This window comes from Harpia harpyja, chromosome 2 (assembly GCF_026419915.1).
Source record: "Harpia harpyja isolate bHarHar1 chromosome 2, bHarHar1 primary haplotype, whole genome shotgun sequence".
NCBI classification, from domain to species: Eukaryota; Metazoa; Chordata; class Aves; order Accipitriformes; family Accipitridae; genus Harpia; species Harpia harpyja.
In genome coordinates this window covers 45889434-45907628 of record NC_068941.1, presented here as the reverse complement: position 1 = coordinate 45907628, position 18195 = coordinate 45889434, and the positions used below count along the sequence as shown (strand labels likewise).

At 35.9% G+C, this 18195-nt stretch overlaps 1 protein-coding gene across 2 annotated transcripts in view; it reads right to left on the bottom strand.

Annotated features, from left to right (window-relative positions):
- TLL1 (tolloid like 1) overlaps positions 1–18195 on the bottom strand; it is a 164971-nt gene that overhangs the window by 66317 nt on the left and 80459 nt on the right. For both annotated transcript variants that reach the window (XM_052778705.1, XM_052778697.1), the window contains exons 2-5: positions 15874–15984; positions 11748–11828; positions 9278–9430; positions 7068–7185 (exon numbers count right to left, since the gene is read on the bottom strand). In XM_052778705.1, the coding sequence (XP_052634665.1) occupies positions 7068–7185; positions 9278–9430; positions 11748–11808 (332 nt within the window). In that variant the 5' untranslated portion in view covers positions 11809–11828; positions 15874–15984. The remainder of the gene's footprint in view (positions 1–7067; positions 7186–9277; positions 9431–11747; positions 11829–15873; positions 15985–18195) is intronic.

Genomic DNA, 18195 nt, shown 5'->3' with positions numbered 1-18195 from the left:
GGAGACAAACAGAGAAAAGGAAAAAGGGAAAAAATAATAAATAAATATTCCAGATAGCACCCTCTATGATGTCCCCAGTTCTGCTTTTATTGACACTATTTGCAACAAGGGCAAAAGAATAAAACAAGAATTTAACTACAGCCTATCTCTTCCCATCCTTTTTACTTCCTTTGGACCAAAAGAGGGTTTAACCTTTTAAGGTTGTGCACTGTATCTTGGAAATGGTCAGGCAATAATTGTGCCATAATAGCAGAACAACAAAATGGCTAGTATAACACATTAAGTTATTAAGACGATTTGTTTTTAGAAGAACATATGGTAAATAAATACCTAATTAACCAATTTACCAAATACAATTAACAATACCAAAAAGTTGATTGTTTCTTGAGAACAGAGGTGCTTAAGATCACCTCTGAAAGCTTTTATTGGTATTTCATAGATCAGATAGGCTTTTAGGTGTTTGCAAAAATAATTTGACATTTTACTATTATAGTCACAAATTATCAAAATATTACGCATTATCAAATGTGTGTAGTGGCTTTGGGTACCTCATCTCACACATTTGAAAGATGTTTTCTTTTCAGAAGAAAAAAATTAACTGCAATCTTTTACATGGTATTCCTCTAGGTGGTCTAACACTGAACACCTAAAACCCAACACATTAGGAATTATTTTTTTTAGTGCTGGCCCACTCCTAAAAAGAAGCAGCCAGATGGGTATGGTAATTCCCTTACAGTGGTTACTTAACAGATTTCAAGTGCTTCCCAGAAATTATAAACAAATTTATTGAGTATTTCTTTACATGCCAAAGAAAAATTAGAATTAACACCACGTCTTAAAATAACAGCAGCAGTGCACACTCATAGAGGGTCATTAGGATTTGCTAGGTTGAGTGTCATGTCAAGCACACCAGATTCATCCAATTAAGCTACAAGATTCTGATCATTTCAACAACTGCATTGAATCAAAGGGTAAGGAAAACTAAAATAAATAAATCTATTAAAAAAATTAATTTGCAATATCACGGGTGTGACCCCAGGTGTGTTTGGCAAAAGACCAAGACCTCTCTGTGCTGTATGACCACTTGTCATGCCCCTTAAACTCAGTCAACTGGCAGCTTTTAAAGCTCCTCATCTCTTTAATCTTTATTGCACCAGACAGCAGTTGGAGACAGTAACTATTTATGAATCTCTAATTCCATTTAATCAGTCTAGCTGACGAATGATGGTGAGCAAAGAGAAACAAATGACAGAGAAAGTAAAATGACTGGAACAATACACTCATTCTTTTAAGTAATACTATTTCACAGCTACTGTCAAAAACACTCTTAAATTAATATGAAGGAAGAGAGAATCGGGTAGGGTCAATGTTGCCCTTTTTTAAAAAGCTGCACTCTTCAGTGTGTGATAATATAAAAATCCTCATAGACCACAACATCAGCTTGCCATGGCACTGACTGTATGAAGTTGTGGATGAAAAGCTGCAGAACTTCATAAACATACTAGGAATGCATATCATCACCTACATGTTAGACAAAGCAAGAGAAAGTTCACAAAATTCACGAACAAAATCTCACTGAAGAAGCAGAGTTTTTCTCTTGGTGAAAACACGCCTCTTTCAATCACAAATACAACTCATTCTGTACAAAGGAGATATTGGCTATGACCTGGCTAGATGAATTTGCTTATTGTCAGGGATCAGTACAATCATGGTTACTAAATGTTCTGATTCACTGCCCTAAGAGGACCTGTTGTGATGGCAGAAGTGGCTACTGCTTCTTCGCCTGCTCCATGGAGACGACTACCCCAATATTATAAAGAACAGCCAACTGAGCCTGTTCCTCAGTCAACAGCTGCCTATCCCAGTGTATTAACACGCATCACCCCTCATTCAATTTATGTTAATGCACTGCGTTTTAGACTAGGGCAACTGCTCACCTACACCTTGGTCACACCCATCCTGGAGGCCACACCACAACCAGCAGAGAAGCTGTGTCAGCTGCTGTGGGCAGGAAGAGTGCCAGCTGCTAGAGTCAATTACCACCCAAGAGCATGAGTCAGCCCTAGTGCAACGGATTATTTAGCACAACTCTGAATTTCTTCTCATTCCATAAAAGTGATTGAGCACCTTTTATAACATGTATACCTTCTTAAAGCTAAAGAATGCTGCAAAAGGGTACCTCGGGCAATGAATTTACCTGGTTCACCAACTTTAAGGACTTGCCTGTAAGGCCTATTTAATATACTAGCAAGTTTAAAAAACATTAAAACATTCAGAAGCTGTTCAGTCTACAATGTTTGGGGAAGCACGTGAAAGAGATTTGGTTTTCCTGTATCTCAGACAGCTTTGTCAAATACCCGTACAAGAGGATACAGTAGTGATTGTAATAAGTCATCTGAAATTTTTCATTAAAAGTGCTTAAGTCTTCCAGTGGAGAACAAAAATTGCCACAAAGTCAGATCAAAGGCATGCTGAGATGCCAGAACCATATGACTAATTGTTCTTTTTTTGTCTCACTATACAAAAAGAAGTTTGATCTTGTACTCGGTAATATTTATCAAGAGCATGTGACTATAGGCCATCCTAGTTTGCTGACCCTTTTTTTGGCTTTCCATACAGAGAAGCATACTGACTGTGTCTTCAGGCACTTACTATCTGATAACAAGAAACATAAGGCTAGAGAAGCAGTAGTGAACAAAGAGTGTTTTGATCCTGTTTACAAATTAGGTTTTACTTGCCCTAATCAACTAGCTGCATAAATAGTTGCTGTAATAGGTATTAATGCCAATGTACACTGCTTTGGTAGAAGAATCATAAACACTAGTATCTTAATACTATATTCTTATTCTCATATCTGCAGCTAATGGGTATAAATGACTATCAGTAATTACAAAATTTCAAACTAATTGCTTCAGCTGTACTAAGAAACAATATTTCAATAATTAACTGTTCTCAAAAATCAGGTTAAATAAACAAGACGTGACGACACAATTGTAGTTTAAGACTGCAATCGATGAAATTATTCTGATGGGAAGGAGGGATCCAGCTGTAAAGCTTTTGACATTTTTCCACACAAGCTGCCCATAAGCAAACTATAGAACCCTGATACAAAGGGGGGTATGAAGCAGGTTGGAATACTATATGAAGTGAAGATAGAAAAGATGCTCTTTAAACTTGCAGTCTAAGAAAAGACTGCTAAATACCATGAAGACAAGCCTGGAATTGATAGCTACTTTAACAGATTAGAGAAGAGATCTGAAAAGGGAAATACAGAATTATTTCACATCCTGAGATGGGCAAAACACGGCACATGCTAGAACCAGTGACAGGGTATTAGTGCTGTGGAAAGAACTCTGACTTTTATTTGGAGTCACATCCCAACTGATCACAAGTCAAATGTGGCAGCTGTTGAGAAATAGGGAGGCACCATGCTTAGGTACCCAAGCGGAAGAAAGACTACAAGATATATGAATTAGCTCTAGCACTGGCTGAGCAGAAGTAATGATTCATCTGGACAAACACACCCTAGTTTTGAGTCCTCAATTTCAAGAAAGATGTGGACTAGTTGAAAAGAATCTCAAAGAGAATAACAATGTGATCAAAGACCTAGAAAACACAACTTACCAGGAAAGATTAAATGAATTAGGTGTTTTCTAGCCTAAAAGAAAATAGAACTGAGGGTGGGCATATAATAGTCTCAAAGTATATAATAGATTCTTTCAAAAAAGAAACTGGAATAATTTATTTTCTATGGCCATGGTGAGCAGGAAAGAAAGTTAATGTACTTTAATTGCAGTAAGAAATATCTGGTTTAGCTATGACCAAAAATACTGCGCCTGACTTCCTACATTTCTTATATTAAGGATACTGAAGAAATACATTTCCTAGCAGGCTGTGAAGTATTCATTTTTGCAGGTTTTTAGAAACAAGTTAGACAAGTATATATCAGCAATGACTTAGGTATAGTCGTTTCTGTCTTAAGAATACATTAGACATCTTTCTGAGATCCCTTGCAGTCCTATGGGTCTATGATAATCAAAACTTCTCTCTCATTCATTGCTGATATATAAACTCTCAAATTCAGGAAGGTCATGTGTCTCTGATAACCAGCTGCTATATTTCAAATATGCTTTTTTCATCACTGCTCTTCTGGGATGAGCTTCCCATGAACTGCTGCAAGAAATAATGCATTATGGTCCTTCCAGATATCCTTAATGTTTACAAAAGCTCAATAACACTTCACTTGCTAGTGCGCTAATGCTGTCATGTCAGACATTTGTAGATATTGCCACCTGAATTTCCACATATATGACTGTATCCACTTTCTGTTTCATTAAATGTGTTATGCTTTGACTGTGTGCTCTTCGGGGCAGGGTTTATCATTTAATTTTTAATTTGAACAGTGCTAAGTACAATAAAATCTCCCTCATCTGTGAATGTTAGCTGCCATGGTACTGCAAACAATAATGACACAATGTGCTAACAAACCAACACAGCTGGGTGCTATGGGAAAGAACTGAGATTAATTTCTGCTGGCCATGTAGCAGAAAGTGTTTGCAGATGGTTTGGTGTCATTTTTGTCTGGGCTCTTTCCATGGAAAATCCTGCATCAGCACTGTATGACAGTGGTTAGTGCACAGTGGTTCCCATTCACCCAGAGAAGACATGTTCTTATTTATCTGGCTTTTCCTAAAATGGCTTATGGATTCAGGACCCCCAAAAAAGTCACTCAACTGCCCCTTCTGTTTAGCCTGTTTTTTCCTTCATTGGTGGACTGTTCATAGCCACACTCTTCCTTGGTTTTTTCCTTATTTTAAACTTGTTACAGCCTTTGTAAATTACTTAGAATTTGTAAAGTACCCATCAACAAAACAACATTAACTGTAAAGAATAATGGTGACTTTGAAGGTAGGCACTGAGTATATTTCAACCTTGTGGTTCAAATTGGTTATAATCCAGCCTTCACCCTAAATTGACTTGATTTCTTGAAGCACCAACCAGCCCAAGGAACAGTGCTTTGGCTGGAGAGATTTTCTGTCATTTGGCTTTGGGCACTTTTAAGTTGTAGAATTTACTTTTCACAAAACCAAGATCTCTGTAGATATCCGCATACTTCTTTTTCTAAGGCACCTGCGACCACTTATTTTTTCACACTCTTTTGTTTAAATTCACATCGCTTTCTACTTCTGTGAGTGCAGGGAATCACCACGATTATTCTCTGCTTCCCATTCGTCTTCCAGCTATAAGTCAGTGTCCTTGAATCCTATCTTACGGGTTGCATCATTAACTAAAATAGCAGCCATGCTGGGTCAGAAAAAAAGTCCATTTCATTTGGCACTGTTTCTAACAGGGGTCTACAGCAGACCTACAGGAGCACAAGAACATGACAGGCAAGTTCACAGGTGCTCCCGTAGAATAAGCTATCCAATTGCAAGGATCTGTGGCTCAGAGACTTTCCAAGGCAAAGGTGACACCTTTCTTAAAATAGCCTAGGAGTGGGTTTTATTACGTTGTCCTATGCCTTAAGAAGAATGTCAGGAGTAATTTAAACAGTTAAGTCTACATGTAATTTTATGGGCTATAATTAAGTACATTCAGGATCATTCCTACAATGCAAGGAGGTCCCAAAACTTCTATTCACAACCCTATCCCATAAAAATTCAAGAGTAGGCATGCAAAGTGTTCATTGTTCAGGAAGTCAGCAAGACAGAGAACTGTTCACTATGGAGCCTACAAGCAAACAGAAGGTGACTATCAGAAGTACAGTATTTCCACAGGTAGTGAGCGTTCTTCTTGGAAAATTAATATGGTACACTCAGGAAGTTCACTGACCACTATATAAAACTAAGAATTCTGAGTGGAATAAATAACAAACACAGCTGACTGAGTGTGCTGGTTTGGGCTGGGGTAGAGTTAATTTTCTTCATAGCAGCTGGTATAGTGCTGTGGTTTGGATTTGTGCTGAAAACAGCGTTGATAACACAGGGATGTTTTTGTTACTGCTGAGCAGTGCTTACACAGAGCCAAGGCCTTTTCTGCTTCTCCCCCCACCCCACCAGCAAGGAGGCTGGGAGGGCACAAGAAGTTGGGAGGGGACACAGCTGGGACAGCTGACCCCAACTGACCCAAGGGATGTCCCAGACCATATGATGTCATGCTCAGCAGATAAAGCTGGGGGAAGAAGGAGGAAGGGGGGATGTTCAGAGTGATGGCATTTGTCTTCCCAAGTAAGGTTTACGCGTGACGGAGCCCTGCTTTCCTGGAGATGGCTGAACACCTGCCTGCCCATGGGAAGTGGTGAATAAATTCCTTGTTTTGCTTTGCTTGCGTGTGCAGCTTTTGCTTTCCCTATTAAACTGTCTTTATCTCAGCCCATGAGTTTTTTCACTTTTACCCTTCCGATTCTCTCCCCCATCCTGACACAGGGGGAGTGAGCGAGTGGCTGTGTGGGACTTTTAGTTGCTGGCTGGGGTTAAATCACGACACTGAAGCACTTGTGAGCAGAAATATCTGAAGATGGAACACGGCGATTAATGGAAAGCTGCGCTATTGAGTAATAAAACCTGGTTTGTTTACTTTTACACATCAGTGACCTGGTGGTTAAAAAATCTGGGCAAGGACAGTCTAACAATAGAAGAGTTAAAATTACAATTAACAACAGTTAAGCTGGAAAAGGAATATGGGATAGATGTCCATACATAATTCAGCAGTCAACATGTGACATGGAGAAAGCTAAGAATAAACAAACGATAAGACTGAAATACCTTTAGAACAATACATATAAATATTAAAAGCATGACAGAGAGCCAAATATAAGTGTCTCATATCTACGTATATATAGCAAGATCATTTTATCTAGACATAGTCAAAAGAGGCATAACTTCAAAAAGTTACTATACATACTGCTTTCAGTGAACCTAAAGCCAAGCAGAACACATGTATCACTTAAATGCAGTAACCGTCTATTCATTTTCCTGTGAAGTATATACTTACTTATAACTGCAAAGCTGACAAACATGGCCAAACATTGAAAGCACAAGTATCTGTTACCACACATCCTCACTTACCCACACGGTCTGTATGTAAATACAATATAACTTTCTTCATCGCTTCGTTCTATAAATGTCACGCATGTGTACTTTTCCCAGTGTCGCATAGCCTGTTTGAACATGGCGCGCTGGGTGCCTGGAAGAATTGAATGAGATGAAATAAGAGACTTTTCTAACTGCGTCTTGCTCCTTAAAATCAGATTTCAATATTAGGAATATAGGCCTGGAAGGAGTCACTGGCCCATGAAGTCCTGTGTCCTGGCAGTCCCATGTACTGCCAGATTCCAATTAAAGGGATACTCAGACCATCAGCTCATCATAACGTATCTGCCTGCAAGGGGACCAATACTGCCTGACACACTCTAGAAAACAGAAAACCTGCAATAAAAAACACAGCTATGTTACACCAGAAGAAGACAGCAGAAAAAATGTAGTGTTGCCTATGTGCCTGCATTAATGTAATATTTGCCAAGCAATTTCCCAGATGAAATTATGAAGTGGACCACATTGGGGAAAAAAGAGAAAGAAAAAGAAAAAAAAATTTAAAAAGAAAGAAAATTCAGGAACCCTGGATCCTAGCTATCTAGCCAGAAGCAAAAAAGAAAGGAAAAAAAAAAAAATCCTACAGCCTTCAAATCTGGACACCAATTTAACCTAAGCCATGTTGACAGGCATACCAGTTAAGGCATTTGATTTTAATAAGGCTGTCTTGAACAGGGACCTGTCTCCATTTTGCATCAAAATCTTTCGGAAATCAAATGTTCCACCAAAAGGGGGAAATTCTTAATTTGGCACAATACTAAGCATATCTAGATATTTGTTTTAAAAATGAGAAACACATTCAGAAACAATCAAAACTATACTCTAGATGCAGAAACAGCCAGGCCAGCTCTCACCACAGAACACAAAGCCAGCTAGTATACAGTACTTCAGATAGTATAGCAATGTAATTTCATGGCCTGACAAAAAACAAGGCTTATTAACTTAGAGGCAGCAACTAAAAATATAGCTGTATTGTTTCTGAGCTGGAAATCCACAAAGAATGGTACTATTTGGCATGAATTTGCTAGCAGAAATGCATCCACCTTGCAGACGTTTGCAAAGATGCATGTTACAGCATAGGATAATTTAAAAACAAAACCAAAACAAACAAACAAACTTTTTTAAAGACAACAAAACCTCAAAGTTCATACAAACAGCAAGTTCAAATCATGTCAGATCCAAAAAATTAAAGGTTATTTCATCCCATCTTGCCCTTTTCTTCTATCTTTAAGCAATATTTTCCAAGCTTTAGAATTTATCTTTCATTATGAAAAAGGTAAAATGTTTAACATAATATGCTTTCATTTAGTTTCCTACCATTATTTCAGAAGATGGTAATCCTAAAGGAAAGGTCACATTTGGTATAGTACTATGTAAAGACCCAAACTAAAAGTTTGACTGTAGCTGTCAGTTTGAAAGGAACGACTCTTGTTTCTCTATATACATATTCATACAATATGTGAACATTTGCATGTTTCTTTTGGTTCTTTTGGTTCCCTGTATTATTGTGTACAATAAATAAGATGTTATTACATATCTTTTCCCATCCATCTTTGCTTTTCTCCCTCCCTTTTTTGTTTTAAATTACCTTACATCTACATTGATATTGATCCATTTACATGTTTCAGGGATAACAAATGTTTTAAACTTTTTCTAGTTTTCTCTTAAGAGTTCTATATATTTTGAGGTCAGACTTTCTTCTTGTCATATATAATGTCTGAAATACATTTCAGTGTACCCATCTGAAAACCAAACTGAGGAACTACAAAGCACATTTGAGTCAGTTTGTTGAGTGAAATCAGTTTAGCAGAATACATGTCACACCAGTTAAATTAGTTATATTCTTGTACTAAATACCCTGCATTTTTTTTTAAAAAAGATTTCATGACATTCTGTTACTTAGGCTCTTGAAAACAAACATGCAACAAGAAATATTAGGCAAATAAAAAGAGCATTCCCTTTCTAAAACATAGTTATACATTTTTATTATGTAGCTTGCCTTTGGGAACAGTTTTTTGAAGTATGACTAATATTTTCAGAACAGATGTACTTCAGGCCTGATCCAACAGAAACCCTTCTATTAACTTCCATAGTATGACTTTAGGTTAAAAAAAAAAAAAAAAAAAAAAAGGTGGCAACTAAAAAAAATTCATATTCCTTCTCCCCATCCAAAGCACAAAGCTTACCAGTGAAATTTCCACCTATTACATATGGAATGACACCCCCTGGCCATATTCTTTCTGTTCGTGATGTAGCAGCTCTGGGAAAGCGGTTTTTCTCATTTCTCCCTGAGAATTTTACAGTAGTTCTTCCTTTAGATGTATTATTTTGCTCAAAGCCTGTAATGATAATTAAAACACTGCATGAGATTACATACACAAAAAGAGAACAATTATTTTCCAGCAGGTCAAAGTCAGATTATTTCTTTATGCCCTTTAAAAGTAGGACATTGCTGTTATGCAACAGTCTATCATTACTTAGTTTTCTGAGAAGTGCTTGAAGTGGAGTCTAAATCTTCATTTTTCAAACATATCTACAGTAACAATTTGCACATATATTTATCAACTTGAAGGCACATTGCATAATTTCATCTAAATTTTCTCATTTAATAATAATAATAATTTAAAAAAAAAAATCATACTCCCTGTGGTTTTTTTGTTTTTGTTTTTTTTAAATAAATAAGGGTTTTTCCAACAAAGAAGGAAAGACTTTGGACAGGCCCAAAGTAATCAAGGCATTCAGTGTCCCTTTCATTTTTATTGCAAGAGCTGGAAAAAGCAAGTGCATGACCATCCCTAATGCACTGGACAGAAAGAAGTCCTTAAAGTATTAAATCAGCTTTTATTATCAGGAATTACAAGGAAAAAATAGATAAATTATTTGTAAAGTTGTATACACATGGAAAAAGTGAGAGAGGGTCATTTGTCCCTCCGATCTCCATCACCTGTAGCTATTACCAGTAGACATATTTTCAGATTAAAATTTTGACAAAAATGACAAAATTCATTTTGATAGTAACCCTACAACACTTCAGGATGCAAATATACATTTTTCACAAACAAACTTTTGGAAGCCTATGGATAAGTATTACTCATGGCTGGAATTTTCTTACAAGACCAAAAAATGTCTACTATTTTCAGAGATATTACCACCATCCACCCTATTTCAGGCAAATCTTTCCCAAATCAGCTGAAACTTACTGTGACAAGGAAAGAGGATAAGGATAGTTAGATAAGGACTTGCACACCATAACAGGTGCTTCTTCTGAAGCAAATTATAAGTTAGTATGCACATCAGGACAGCTGATTAAACGGATCACTTGAAAGGCAGTTGACAAATCCTACTCAGTGGGTTTGAAGTCTTACGCCTCATTGAAGAGTACACCTTCCCTCTGTGAGTATCCCCTGGGATACCAGTTCCACCTAAGTGTTAATGGCTATGTCAGAATCAGGGAGGATTTCCCAGCAGGATCCTGGTAGGGTATCTTGGCATAGCCCCAGGGCTAGGAGAGCAGCAGAAGGAAGAAAGGGAAGAAGCAACAGCACAAGGCAGGGAGAAAGCTCTTGATACGCAGGAAGAAAAACCTGCCTTTGTAACAACTAACACGTAACAAATTTATATCAGGAATGAGATAGAAAATTTCAGAGTTTAAAAAAAGCACTCAGGTAAAGCAAATAACTTATCCTTGTAATTAGTAAGTGTGTAAATAAGAATTGCACAACAGTCTACAACACAGGTAGAAACTTCGTTACACTTAATATGCAGTCATTAGCAAACCTCATCACATGTTACTATAGATGATTTACCATTCAAAATTCTTTTTATCAACTTTCTTTTGAACTAGAAGTAAGAAATTTATGCCAAATTGCATGCAAAAGGTGACAAGCATTTATGCAATACTAAAATTGTAATTCTCCTGTAAAGAATGAAGGTTATATACCAGAGCACATCTGCAAAGGCAGTTACTGTGCTCTGGTTAATCTTACAAGACATGCAGCAATGCATTTAGACATAACAATGTGGTGTGATTACAATGGAGTTTCACATATTTTCCTTTTTGAGGCTCAGGTTTCATGACATTAAAGCAATGTCTCCTTGCATCATATATGGTGAGTAAACTCAGCCAGTATTAATGGGGATTCCACTTATATAGCCTGCTGAATTCAACTACATTCATACTGACAAGAGTATGATCAGTATAAAAATATGTTTGTTCCGTGTAACACACCATAAATGCTTCATACAGGGTATGAATCAGAATGCCCCAACTGGATCCAGGGGAAAAAAAAAAAAAAAAAAAAAAGAAAAACAAAACCATAAAATTAGCAGCTATGCAGCATAGCCTACTTGTACTGAAAAGACATTGTATTGATCTCAGTTGAACTGATAACTGTGAACACAAAAAAGCTAAAGAATTTTCAATACAAGATTTAAAACTACGTATTTTACCTTCCAGATTTGATGCTGGAAATAGACTTCTAAGAAAATGCAACAAAGAACCAATCTCTTCATTACTATTCTTGTACTATATATTTTATAGTTTGTTTATGCCAATAGTAATACAGAAAGGCTGTAAAGTGTTAAAGTACTAGCACCACTAATGTTCATGATACATTATCACATCACGCAACCTGCTAATTTAAACAGTGAAAATACCAGAGCCAAATCTTCTTATCCTGTCTATAAGCTGATAGAGGGCACCTCGTTTTTTTGACATTCCATGCTCTCCAAAGCCACCTTTAAAAAGAAAAGAAAAAAAAAGGAATTTTAAAAAGTTAAAAACAAGGAATCTTACACCTACAGTAACTATATAGCCTGGAGAGATTAGAAAATACCCTGTAAAAACTGCAATGCGTCTTAAAGGAAGTTTAACGTTCTTCAATGACTTGCATACAAATTCTTCAAGTATTCTTGACAATGAAAAACACATTTTTAGCTGAAAAATTTTCTAATATGCATTCCAGAATGTAAGCCAACATGTCTTTGTTATTCAGACAAGTCATGACAATTACATCATCTAATTATTATTTGAAGCTTTTTTTCTTCCTGGTGACCTTGACATCCTCAGAGCTGTGTTGATTGACAGCTAAAAGCCTTACTCTCACAGAAATTTCCTGAATGCATGCCATAATCTTCTCATTTTAAGGGAGGGGAAAGAGGGAAAGCAATACCCAAAGTTTCATCAGAAAAAAAACAACAAAACTGATACAAACTTAATTTGGCTGATTTTACCATGAAAGATTTGGTTTTCTTTGTTGGCATGCAAATAGATGTCAATGCACTCTAAAGGCTTTGAAACATCACATGCTGGTGTATATTGCAGTAAGACCTCATAAACATATATATATATGTGTCTATGTCAATTCAGCAATCAATGAGCAAGAAAAACTAAGCTATTAAGTAGCTGATTTTAACATTTACCATGCCATTTACAGAAATGCAACACACTTCTGGGTTTACTGTGTACATTTGATGCATCTGCCACATGCTCCCTTCAAGTATAATTCTTCTGTGGCTGCAAGAGCCTTTGCGAACACCAGTAAACCAGAAGAAAGAACACTGATAATACTGTACTAGTATTCAGAATTGTTCAGAAAGTTTTGTGATTATCAGAAGTTTGGAGCAGGTTGTATTTTAAAATTCAATATCTGTTATAAGACAAGAGAGATTTCAAACTACTTTTACAACTGCAAAAGTAAAAGGATAGAAACAAAAGGACCATTGAAACCTCTAACCGCCACTCAAAAGACCTTTCCCAACTTCCCATAAAAACTTTCAATATATATGTGGAAAATATATTTATTAAAGAGCAAATTAAAATCATATTACAGATGAGAAAATTCCATATAAGGCAAGCGAGTTTGTGTGGCTGCTCAGTGAATAACAATGTGCCTAATTATTTGGATTGCACTATCACATAGCTGCTGGCTCCCTTGAGAAAAATTTTCCAAATTTTTTAAAACATTTTAGATAGATGAGGTAATAGTTCAACACATTCCTTTCCAACACGTTGCACGGTAACTATAATATACACTACAGAGAATATAACAATTCCATTCCTTGTATTGATCATCATTAATGTAATTGTCTCTCATGTTAAGATTCATCTTATAAAAAAAGGCATATAACTAAAGATTCCAAACAAATACTAAAAAATCCTTAAAAGCATCAACTGTCACAGACATAACAGAAAAAAAAACCCCAAAGAATCCATTATTTACTTAAAGAAACTATTATACTATAATTATTTCTAGGAAAAAAGTTTAAACTATCATTTCTGTGTTAACACAGCCTGTGTATTCCATTTAGTGAAATACTAAAGAAGAAAAAGTATCTCACATAACTAATCTGGCTTATATGAATAAAATATAGCCTTGCCAAGCCACAGTCTAAAAAAGTTTAAATAAAAAAAAAAAAAACATATTTGCTGCATCTTCTCATACTTCAGGCAGGAAAAGGAGGATACATTGGGCAGTTTGGACTCATAATAATATATACATAACAATTTTATCAGCTCTACTGTTGTTTCTGTTTACAATGATTATGTGTATTGCTTGGACAAAATGATAAATAAAATGACACAGCCACGCTCTGAGAAGCTCACAGATTAAGTATCTGACCTTGTAAATCCAGGCAGATAATCCTCACCCACAGGAGTAGTCACATAATGTGAATCAGAGCCTGTGAGCCTCAGGGTTTTTAATTAGTAGTTGCAATGAAAAAAGTGACTCTGCAACTCCCTCTTGATGGTTCACACCCAAGTATCTAACCCTTCTGCCTGATGTCACCTTTAGTTTGTGAAGGTCAACAACAGAAAGTGCTCAGAAATCAAGCCTGTACTTTTTATTGTGTCTGTAACTAAGGTAAAATATTAATTTCTTTTCTATTTTACAGACATTTTATGTTCCTTTTCCAGTTGCTACCTAATATCAACTAGTTAGTTGTTGGCAGTTTACTCTTTTGGAAATTAAAGAGAAAAAAAGCACACTAAGCTGTGCAGTTTGCAAAACCAGGCTCAACTCCTAGTTTATGCATCAAAATACATTTGTAAATTGTAAAATTGAGTTCTCCAACTGTTTTTAGAAAACTCAAGAATGTTGAGGGTTCACTGAGAGCCATTACAAAATCATTAACTTCAGCAGAATTTGTTCTCTGAAGTCCAGTCCCACTGACCATTGCAGTTGCATTGATTCCTCTTGTGCAATAAAGGTAGAAAAATTTGATCCAAATGCATTAGTAATCCTCAGTAGGATGACTCAGTATCCTGAATGGGAGACTGTCCACAGGAAAAGATAATGCACAAATCTCAAGACAGATGAGGAAAGAAAATTAAATAATAGAATATTAAATATTATTTTAAAACAGCTTAGAAATGTATATTCTTTCTGTGGCAATTGACAAAAAAATAACTGTGCAGTTAAAGAAAAAAACAGAAAAGCAAGAAGAAAAAGGAAAGTCAGCAGGCCAAAGAAATCACTTGACTGCATCCACTTTAAGGGGAAATGACCGACCTTGCTCTCTACATTTTGTCAGCAAAACTAGCGCCTGAAACACCTTCAAAGCCAATTAAAACTATTTGTTTGGGGGAAAGGGGGGCAGGGAAACTGCTGACTCTATTAACATTTTAAAATCCAGTCTTGATCTAGAAATGATCAAAGGTGTTCCTGCCTTGAAAAAAACAAGTGGTTTTAAAAGGAGATAAAACAAATTTTCAAGTTGTTCTAAAAATAGTCTAATCACAACATCTAATTAGGAAGAGTAAAAATATTTTAAATATATCAGTACTGAAAGGTTAAATTGAGAATTGCTTCTTTGGTCTGAAAAATTCCTTTCTGATCATTCCTCAAAGTGATCCTTATTTCTACATATCAGGAATCATCAAGTTAATAGTAGCTCAGTTCAGGAACATATGGAACATGCTTATTAGAAAATAAACCTCAATTACGCATTTATACATTTTCTAATAGCATTTTTTCCACACTTTTCCTAAGTAACTTGGCTTTTTGGTACCATAACCTGAAAGTTTACAAATTCTCAGTTACAAATTACAAATTGGAGCCTGAAAGCATAGATGTTTTCAGACATTAGACAGACATCCATTTAGACATGATTATGTTTTCTCTCTCTCACACACACACATATATATTTACACATAAATAATATCTCTTTATCTATCTGTCTGAATATCCAACTGCCTGTGTTAATCAGATTGCAGCTTCTGGCACTAATGCACTGTATGTTAACAATAGCAAATAAACATCTATTAAAATGTCAGATAAATAGTTGGTTTTTAGACAAGGCAAATTCTAGCAAGGAGGACACATTCTTGTGTTGCTTCTAGATCTCAGTACTGATTTGGATGGAACTGAAAAAGCAAAATGAGGGGTTGTAATCCAAGACCCCCAGTCTCGCCTCTAGGTTTCCACGTATGTTCTCCATAGAGCATTTGGGCTCTGCTATCGGGAAATTTTAGTGACAAAAGCAAAGCTTTGTACAATTTCCTTTCCCACATGACCGCCTGCAGAGTGGACTTATGGTTCCTACCAGCTTCTGCTCTTCAGTTCAAGAAGATATTTTTAATCAGAAATGCCAGAATAAAATTAAAATTTTAGTTTTTCTTTCCCCAAAACAAATTTATACTCATTGTTTAATAACATTTTAAAGTGTAAACTAATATTACCCAAAACATTATACTGACTTTCTACATTTAAAAGAGAGATTGCCTTCTATGCAGAAGTAAATAACAGGAAAAATAAGTTAAAACAAGCTTGAAATATCATACCTGTGTTATGGCCAAGTCTTTCGTTGGAGTGCTGCGTAAGGTCAATCGTCCTGTCAATTTGAAAGATTTTTAAGTCTTCATCATCTAAGGCAATATCTCCCCAAAAGACAGCTTTAAATAAAAAAGAGCTCAATTTAATTAAAGAATTTATTTAGACATTAAAACTAACCTGAAGACTATAATGCCATGTTACAACCCTTGGGAAAATATATGACAAATATATATATTTATATCACATATATTTGCTTACTGATCTATATTTTTATATAAAGAAAGAAAACTACCTAGAAAAAGACAAATAATTTCAGTATTCTCCTAAACTCTTACAGTCTTTTTAGTTTCTTCACACATTGTCTAAATGCAATCATTTAAATGCAATGTCAGTCTATTAACAAATTTTCAGCATGTGTTGTTTTCTCTAAGTAAATACAACGAAGCATAAAAGGCACTGAAACATGTTAACATTTGAACTATGAAGTCAAAAATGTGCAGTACTGAGAAATTATTACATTCCCTAACATATTCCTGAAAATGAGAATTATTTGAAGTAATTTTTATTATGTTTCAATCACTTTCTATATTACATTTTTTGCCTCAGAGAACTAATATGTTTATGAGTTTTCTGTAAAACTGAGTGGAAAAAAACCCCTTTCTTTTTCATTTTCCTCTTGTTTTATTTGTATGCTTTTCTTTTATAGTTAATATCACTATTAGGATTCTTTCAAATACTTCCCCCCCCCGCCAAAGCTCCAGTCTCTCTTCTTCTTAACCTTTCTTTGGCCTTTTTGGTGGGTTTCTTCTCTGTTTTCCTGTTCTCTTTCAGGTTCTCTCAGGTTTTTTCTGTTCAACTTTTGCATAGCTAACTCATCTTCCCTATGCTGCCGTCACAACTTAATGAACCAAGATATAGGCCCACTTGCAAGAATTTGGGATCTATAACCTCAGTCTTTCATCTCTGCCTATTTTTGCTGAGATTTTATCCTGAGATCTCCCTGCCAACTCAAACTTATCATTAAAGCTGAACTCAACAGGCCATATCCTCAACTGCTGTGAATGAAGTCAACAGAGCATACACCAATTAACATCAGCTGAAGTGGTTGTTTATTATCTTTTTCCAAATTATTTCTTTTCCCTCTCTTCACTGTCTCTGTCAATAGCTCTAATATTTGTCCCCTCAGAGTCACAAAACCCCTGGGTTCAATCTTGGCGTCATCTTCGACTCTTTCCCTTCTTTCCCCTATCCAGGAAGACATTACTAACTCTGCTTGGTTGGTTGTTATACAGTTCCACAGCAAATTGCTTTCTTCTCTTCCATACAACTAAAACCTTGTCCAAAGTCTAGCTGTTACCAAATCATTCTCTCTGGTCTACTTCCATTCAAACTGATCCTAAACATTATTGTTAACTAGTATTCTTTTTCTCTGTTTGTTCTTTATATCTGTTGTAGAGACCATTCCTCAGATAATATTCTCAGTAGTTTCTTGTTGCTGCAAAAGTCACTTTTCTTATTTATTGATGCTCACATTCATTAGTACTTCATCAAATCCATATCAAAAAAAGTCTTCACTTAGGCAAAAAGATATGTATTTCTAAAGAACTCCCAGATATTGCATTACTTCTTCCTATCTCCATTATTTTTCTTGAAGGCAAGGCAACTAGGAGAAAACACATTGCAAATGCCTTTGGTCTGCCTTGTAAAACACCTCAAAAAAAAATAGATCACCTACACAGAGTTCCAAAATGAAAATCAAACTTTTCAGTTAAAACTATAACCAATATCTTCTGTCTTCCCTAAATATGGATATTTTGATGTATATTATTTTTACACAAAAAGATAATGTTTCTTAGAAACCACAAGTATTTGAGACCATTTCTGAAACTGTTCAGTCACTTCTAACACATTTCTGAACACTCTCTTTCCATGGGTCACTATTTCCTCATGTTCACATTGGGCACACTGGGGATATCTTTCCTCTGGCTAGCCTGCTCTTACCAGTGATGGTTTTTACCACCAGGTCAAGAGACAGAGCTAGGGGCAGCTCTAGGTGGGTTTTTTCCCTTAAGTTTCTACGAAAGAGATCTCAAATTGTCAGGGTTTTGAACAGCAAGGGGAGAAAGTCAGTAGTGACCATCTGACTTGAGTTAAATATTATTTATTATTACTATTATAAACACCTTCTAGAAATTTCTCTTGGATGTCATTCATAACAGGGGCCACTGTATAAGCACAATGAAAGACTGCAAACTTTAATAAAATGGGAAGAGGAAGCAACTACTAACATTTCACTCTACAAAGACATGATGTGCCCCAGCAGAGATCAC